Source organism: Physeter macrocephalus, chromosome 9 (genome assembly GCF_002837175.3).
Source record: "Physeter macrocephalus isolate SW-GA chromosome 9, ASM283717v5, whole genome shotgun sequence".
Lineage (NCBI taxonomy): Eukaryota > Metazoa > Chordata > Mammalia > Artiodactyla > Physeteridae > Physeter > Physeter macrocephalus.
In genome coordinates this window covers 62,860,705-62,869,201 of record NC_041222.1, presented here as the reverse complement: position 1 = coordinate 62,869,201, position 8,497 = coordinate 62,860,705, and the positions used below count along the sequence as shown (strand labels likewise).

The window sequence follows — 8,497 nt, the reverse complement described above, 5'->3', positions numbered from 1 at the left end:
CTTGCTGTGATTTATGTCAAAGAGTATTCTTCCTATGTTTTCCTCTAAGAGTTTTATAGTGTCCGGTCTTACATTTAGGTCTTTAATCCATTTTGAGTTTATTTTTGTGTATGGTGTTAGGGAGTGTTCTAATTTAATTCTTTTATGTAGCTGTCCAGTTTTTTCAGCACCACTTATTGAAGAGGCTATCTTTTCTCCACTGTATATCCTTGCCTCCTTTGTCATAGATTAGTTGACCATAGGTGTGTGGGTTTATCTCTGGGCTTTCTATCCTGTTCCATTTATCTATATTTGTTTTTGTGCCAGTACCATACTGTCTTGATGACTGTAGCTTTGTAGTATAGTCTGAAGTCATGGAGTCTGATTCCCCCAGTTCCATTTTTTTCCCTCAACATTGCTTTGGCTATTCGGGGTCTTTTGTGTCTCCATACAAATTTTAAGATTTTTTTGTTCTTGTTCTGTAAAAAATGCCATTAGTAATTTGATACGGATTGCGTTGAATCTGTAGATTGCTTTGGGTAGTATAGTCATTTTCACAATATTGATTCTTCCAATCCAAGAACATGGTATATTTCTCCATTTGTTTGTGTCATCTTTGATTTCTTTCATCAGTGTCTTATAGTTTTCTGAGTACAGGTTTTTTACCTCCTTCAGTAGGTTTATTCCTAGGTATTTTATTCTTTTTGTTGTAATGGTGAATGGGATTGTTTCCTTAACTTCTTTTTCTGATCTTTCATTGTTAGTGTGTAGGAATGCTAGAGATTTCTGTTCATTAATATTGTATCCTGCAACTTTACTGAATTCATTGATTAGTTCTAGTAGTTTTCTGGTGGCATCCTTAGGATTATCTATGTACAGTACATGTCATCTGCAAACAGTGACAGTTTTACTTCTTCTTTTCCAATTTGTATTCCTGTTATTTCTTTTTCTTCTCTGATTGCCATGGCTAGGACTTCCAAAGCTATGTTGAACAATAGTGGCAAGAGTGGACATCCTTGTTGTGTTCCTAATCTTAGAGGAAATGTTTTCAGTTTTTCACCATTGAGAATGATGTTTGCTGTGGGTTTGCTGTATATGTCCTTTATTATGTTCATGTAGGTTCCTTTTATGCCCACTTTCTGAAGAGTTTTTATCACCTACTAATACTATTTTAGCATCCCACAAGTTGTAATTTGGCATATTTTCATTATCATTCAGTTCAAAATATTTTCTGATTTCCATTTTGATTTTTTTCTTTGATCCATGGATGATTTATAAGAGTACTGTTCAATTTCCAGGCGAGTGGAGAAATTCTAGTTATCTTTTTGTTATTTAGTTTAGCTTAATCCCATTGTTATCAGAGTACAGACTCAATGAGTTCAATATTTTGAAATTTGTTGAAATGTATGGTCTGCCATATGACCATTTTGATAAGTTTCCAATGTACAGTTAAAGAGCATACAAATTCTATTACTGTAAGATACAATGGGGGGCTTCCCTGGTGGCGCAGTGGTTGCGCGTCCGCCTGCCGTTGCAGGGGAACCGGGTGCGCGCCCCGGTCTGGGAGGATCCCGCGTGCCGCGGAGCGGCTGGGCCCGTGGGCCGTGGCCGCCGGGCCTGCGCGACCGGGGCCTGTGCTCCGCAACGGGAGAGGCCGCAGCGGAGGGAGGCCCGCATACCGCCAAAAAAAAAAAAAAAAAAAAAAAAAAAGATACAATGTTCCATATGTCACTTAAGTAAAGTTTGTTCACAGTATTATTCATATATTTTGTGAACTTGATTTTTTTGTCTGCTTGCTCATCACACCACTGAAAAAGCTGTTTAAGAGTTTTCCGCTATTATTGTGGATTTGTCTATTTAGTTAGTTCTGATAATTTTTGTCATACAGTTTAAAACTCTGTTATTTTGGCACATTGATTAGAATTGTGATACTTTTCTAATGGACTGACTTCTTTATCTCCATGAAATATTCCCTTCATTTCTAGCTTCTTCCTTTTTCATATGTCTAGCACTTTTTCACTGGAGAGTACATGAAAGAACCACAGAAATTCTACATGATATTATTTTTTTAATCAGAGGATTTTCTCCTCTGTTAGGCAGACAGAGTGAAGGACAGATCATCTCAGGTGAATGAGGGATTTAACTGAGTTAGGCTTGACTATAGCTTTGGTAAATCTCAGTCTACCTCTGGTTCAACCCTGTTCCTAAGGCATGCCTCCTCAAGATTATCAACTGACAGTCTAATCGGTCTTTGACTCTTCACTATAGTAAGATTATGGGAGATTCAGAGATTTGGATCTGTCCTCAGAAGTTTTCAGCTTAGCTTTTAACTTCCTACAAAGCTGCAAAATTTGACAAATATCTTAAGGGAGAAACAGGCTGTGTGTTTGAAGGGTCTCAAGTCCCCAGTCTTGTCACTCAGGTTACCACATAAACGTCATGATCTCTGTTGGCTTTTCTGCCTCCTGCACCAGCCTCTTGTTAAGGTCAAGCCTGAATTTCGGCCTCTATCTGAGGCCAAAATTAGTAAGTGCATCCAGGAGAAAAGAGCTGTAAATCTCACTATCAATTCACTACTTGTGTGCTTTGTTTTCAGGCCCATTCTCCTAGCCAGTCTTTTTTCCTAAGCACCACAAGACTGGAGATTTCACTGCCTCTCAGAAGCATCAGCCTAGTTCTTTAACTTTCAGTGCAAACTCAAAAGTCACCAAATTGCTTATGAGGAAAATCTCCAGTTTGTCACCTGTATTAGAATCTTCAGAGAAACATAACCAACAGCATATATATAGGTACAGATATGTAGATAAGCAAGAGGAGATTTATTATGGGAATTGACTCCCAAGATTTTTGAGGCTGAGAAGTCCCATGATCTGCTGTCTGCAAACTAGAGAACCAGGAAAGCCTGTGGTGCAATTCAGTCTGAGTCAGAAAGCCCAAGAACCAGGAGCACCAATGTCCAAAGGCAGGAGAAGATGGATCTCCCAGCTCAAGCAAAGAGAGCAAATTCACCCTTCCTCTACCTTTTTATTCTATTCAGGTCTTCCAATGGATTGGATGTTGCCCACCCACACTGCTCAGAGTGATCTTCTCTACTCAGTCTACTGATTCAAAGGCTAACCTCTTCTGGAAACACACTCAGAAATAATACTTACCAGTTATCTGAGCATCACTTAGCCCAATGAAGATGACACACAAAATTAATCATCACATCAGCCTAGTCCCATGAAACCACTAAAAGCTTTACTGGTTTCTCTATCCTCCAACAGGCCTCTTCCTGGGCCAATACCCAATCCCAGCCCACAACCAGAATCAGTGAATATCTCCCATGGGGTAGGGGCCGGGGCATTGGACAGGTCCATAGGGAACAATCTAAAATGGTCTCTCCATTCCGTAATTTCAGTCTATTCTTTGTTTTATCTATGTCTTTTGTTTCTACAGTTCTCTAATGGCTTTAAAATGTGATGCATTTTTGTAATTTATCCAGCTGTGTCTAGACGTTAGCAGCAGCAATGCCTTTCCATGCCCTATTACACCCTACTTGGAAGAGAAACTTAAATCATCACATTAAAATCCTGTACCCTGATACTATGTATTGTGCTTACCCGCAAGGCCAGGTTTCAAACCTGGTTGCTTGTTTGTTTCATACATTTTCAACATAAAATTGGGGATTCCTGCTACAGTCTTTCCTTGATCTAAGCGGGCACCTCCTTTTAATGCAGAGTGATACACCCCACGGGGCATATTCACCATTTCTTGCTTCACAAGTGATGTAAAAAATTCCTCCAAAGCTGAAAGAAATAAAAGGAGACCAAAAGTAGAGCGAATATAGTATGCTAGAAGAGAAACATTTATTCTTAACTCATACACACCCACACCAACAACAACAACTTAGCTATATTTCAGGTCAAATTTTACAAAGTAAAAAAACAATTCTTGATTCCCAGCCCTTTTTTAGTCTTCCCCAAACCAGAATATGGCACCCAGTAACTCAAGCTTAAAAACTTAGTCATTCTTAATTCCTCTTTCTCACGTTCCTTATATGTAGCAAGTCCTTTTAGATCTACCTCTAAAAATATATCTCAAATCCATCCGTTTCTCTCCATTTTCACTGCTACTTGCCCAGTCATTATCTTCTCTCTTCCTCATCTGGATAAATTTAAAAACTAGTTCTTGGTTTCTTCTCCTCATGACCACTCCTCTAAACCACCCTCTACCCAGAAAGAAGCTACAGTTTTATGTCATTTCCTTCCCTAACATCTTTCAATGCTTTTTCACTGTACATAATATAACGTCAAGACAATGATCAAGGCCTTCTATGACCTAGCCCCTGACTCTCCCTGTGACCTCATCTCTACCACCCACCTTCCTTCCTAGCTGTGTTAAAGACACACTTCCACACGGCCTTTTTTTCCATTCCTCAATAACACAAAATTCATATCTAAGTCAAGGCCACTGCACTTGCCATTCCTTCCACCTGGGACACACTAATCCCCAATGTCCACGTGACTGGCTCCTTCCTGTCATTTAGATATTTTCACAGAGGCCCTTTATGACTATCCATCATTCTGCAGTAATATCAGTACACTTATTTTAAAAAATTAATTCATTATTTCTTTGTTTGTGTTCCTTCTAATTAAGCCCAAGCTCTTTATTGCTTGACATCTTCACTTATTATAAGGTAATGCAGTAGTGTGGGATCAGAAGACAATAGGGTATCCAAACAAAATACTGATTAGCACGATAGGTTTATATTCAAGTGTTATTTTCCTAAGGACCACTAGACGTTGCCCAATGCAGAAACAAAAACAACAAAAATTAAAGCTCAACAAATCATATGGAAAACAAAAAAGGAAACCACCACAGGTGCCTCTTATTATAGGAACAAAAAGCAAGAGTCTGCCTACCTAAACTAGAATTTCATTCTGAATAGGTCTAAAAGTCTCCTTTAAATGACCATGATTAAATTAAAGGCAGACGTGCTCACTGGAACATGTATTATGTACTCAGTTCTGTCATTCCTACATAGAACTTTCCTAAGTACAACAAAGCTTCTCCATTCAAAGCCCAGAGAACACCTGTGTAGTATGTTTTCTATTTACCCCTCCAGATCCACCCTCTCAACCCTACTCTGTGCCCCGGAAGAATAACCTTTCACAACTGCATCATCAGACTCCCTTGTCCTCTGGCTTTTAGTTGGCTTCATCCAATGGGAGACACTGGCAGGAGATCACAGGGCGAAAACAGAGGTGAGGGCACGTACTCCCCAGACACCCTCCTGCAGGACTGCTCCAGGTTGTCTGCATGCCTCTTTTGAAGGGCCTTGCTCCACTTAGGAGCTTCTTATGACACAGAAGCTCTCTCTTATTCTCCTAACTGCTCCCGTCCCTTACCTCTTCAGGCTGAGAGACATTAACCATTCTTAGATGATTCACCATTGCTTGTGAATTTCCTTTAACATTGACAACACACCTTTAAGCAGTCCCTTTATTAAACTCTCAATTACTCCCTCTGAATTTCCTGCAAAGACCCTGATCAACACATCATCTAAATGAAAAGTATGAGTAATATCCAACGGAAGGTCATACATTTCAATTCCTGTATGTACATGCACAGGTATGACTGCTTCAAGCTTGGGAGGATTATAGACTTTTCAGAATGGACCTAAGAATCATGCATTTGTGAGGAAAGAATTTCATGCTTTCTCAGAAGACATCGTATTCTGGTAAAAGCTGATACATGTCAAGAGATAAGTACACATCTGCACGAAGACTAACCCAGGAGTGAAAATTTGTCTACTTGTCAAGCTCTTCAGAGAATTAAGGATTATCAAATAATTCCAGCCCTGAGAGTAGTTTAAATGAAAGTAAAATACCATGAATGCAAAAGCCCAAGAGGACTTTGAACTTTAAGGTTATTCTGGGATACAGAAGGAACTCTGGATAACTGACGGCTTTTTTCTTCCTTGGACTTACTATTAACCGCAAGGGAGGTCCTAGACTCTGAAGAGCCTTCAGGTAGGAAGTGGGGACGAACAGGAGAAAGAAAAAGGGAACAAGTCCTTAAGGCTTGTTCTGGACATCAGGAGAAAAGAAAAGGTGAACTCTGTCTAAGTTGTACCATTCAGTTTTCTCTAATGAAAGGAGGCAGGAATTTGGGACAGGAGCTTTGTCTAGCAAGAAATACTACTATATACTTGGCTGAATTCCTCAGGAATCTCCATGTGGGATGAAGCCAAGGATAAAAACTTCTAACATTACAGGCTACTGATATTATGACTGAGAAGATAAAGATGACATTTCTTGTGTTTATTGAACTTAATTTTCAGAAATTAAATTTTTACATCCATGAACATTCAGGGTAGATTTGGGACAGAATAAGGTAATAGATGCATGCTTGGGAAAATGTTGGCTACTATTGAATTAGAATAATTAGGTATATTTAGAATAATTTTTTTAAATGTCAAGGTCCTGTATGCTTTATATCAAAGCTGAACGACCATACAAGTTAATCTATTTTTTAAAAGCATTAATGTATAGCTCTCAAATACTGGTACCACCATTTCTTTAGGAAGAATATATTTCTAATGATGAAACTACCCAGGCAATTTCTGAAGATTCTGATGATCTTTTCACTTATCTTATATAAATAAGCTAAAGAACCATTTGAATCAGTGACTTAAAGTCCCACTGCAAATTTGTCTTGTAGAATAAATTTAACTTTTGAGATGAATTTAAATTTTTCAGTGAAAATGGTTGTTTAAACTAGTTCTCCAGTTTACTTTTACTTGAGTCTAACATTTTCCAGTGTGTTTTGAACACCATACTACCTCAAGCAGTCCCTATAAGACACATAGAAAATAAGTATTTAAGATTAAAGTAAGCTATAATATGTGTACATCACAAAAGAGCACAATTAATCAGACAGTTAAAATCACTAAAAAAATGCTAGCTTCCCTGACACAAAATAGGAGTCACCTGGTAAAACAGAAGGAGCAGTGAGTGACAACAGTTTGAGATAGCAAGAACCAGGAATGGAAAGATCCACATCCTTTTCATCGCCCTCCTCATCTTCATCTTCATCTAGGTCATCAGGAATTTGGATTTCTGGTCTTACCTGAAATGATAGAGAAGGCGATACTAAAATATTATGTAAAATCTTTTCCTTTAAAAAATTAAGTTAGACTCATTGCTCTACAATGCCAAAAGACCATTAAAATTAATTTTAAAAATCTATTCATTTTCAGATTAACTAAATGGTAAACTCTAATCATCTTATTAGATACACTCCCAGATCCATGTAAAGAACTAATGGTAATATAGTAAGAAAATCATCATAAACCAGCCTAAGCAATGATTACTATAGAAAACTAATAAAATTTTACACCATCTGACAATAAAATGCAAACACACATTCAATATATTGAACTTCTGTAGTTTATAATTAAATATTTGCCTTGTCTGAATACATTTTTTAAAAATTTGTGATTTCAGCCATATTTCTATGACAAAGCTTAAAATCTTCTAGTAGAATATACATAGTAGAGATCAGGAAGACACAGAATGCTTTAGCTGACTTTTTTTTTAGACTCGGCAGTTTGTTGCTGTAGAATATAAAAACACTAAAATCTGCAGTTGGTAGCTATACTTTACAGTGTCTAATTTGCCATTTGAAGATTTTGTGGTTACTCTGTGATTAGTTAGGTTTATTTGAACCAAAAATTAAAAATGTAAAAAGATTACCACTATTGTAGTTTCCACAAGCTATAACTGTCAAGCAATTAATTAAATTTTTAATACTTTCAATGACACACCATGATAATGCCCACATGGAGATAATTAAGCATTAGGGGAGGAAATCAAAATATATAAATGTGGTTGCTATAACCATAAAGTGCCAGAACCCAGTCATTACAATTAGCCTGTCTCCCGGAGTTATTTTTAGAAATAATTAACAATTCCTGCAGACTGCCTTTTTCATAGGTCCCCAAAGCACTGTTCCGTTTAGGAACTGCACTGAGTCAGGATTCTTGCAGGGGGATAAAAGCAAACAGAGATAAAATGCTTCTCAAGTATAATAACCTCAACTCCGATGAAGCCTTTCAATCATAACTAGCATTCTTTTCACTAGTGAAGGAGTGAAAGCAACCTGACCACCAAGCACTTTCCAAGACAAGATTTAATTCTGATTCAGTCTTGAGGATCTAATTCTCAGAGGACTGAGCCAGCCATAATTAGAGAGAGAACAATGATGCATGCTCCGCAGAGGGCATGCCTGCATTTGTTGATATCAGCGCACACCAGAGAAACCCCAGCACCGTTGCAAACCTTTTGGTTCTGACAAGCAGGGTTTTCTGAGTGTCTCTGATCTGTGTATATACTTGGAATTTGCCACATTTGGTATCATCAAGAGGTAGCTTAGAGATTTTAACTAGTCCTACTTGTCTAAAAAGTTTCAAGGGCTTCCCTGGTGGCGCAGTGGTTGAGAGTCCGCCTGCCGATGCAGGGGACACGGGTTCGTG

General features: G+C 38.1%; 1 protein-coding gene across 5 annotated transcripts in view; it reads right to left on the bottom strand.

Annotated features, from left to right (window-relative positions):
• Positions 1–8,497, bottom strand: part of FOCAD (focadhesin) — a 319,213-nt gene that overhangs the window by 101,526 nt on the left and 209,190 nt on the right. For all 5 annotated transcript variants that reach the window (XM_024126842.3, XM_028494027.2, XM_028494026.2 and 2 more), the window contains 2 exons: positions 6,954–7,092; positions 3,582–3,767 (listed from right to left, as the gene is read on the bottom strand). In XM_024126842.3, the coding sequence (XP_023982610.1) occupies positions 3,582–3,767; positions 6,954–7,092 (325 nt within the window). The remainder of the gene's footprint in view (positions 1–3,581; positions 3,768–6,953; positions 7,093–8,497) is intronic.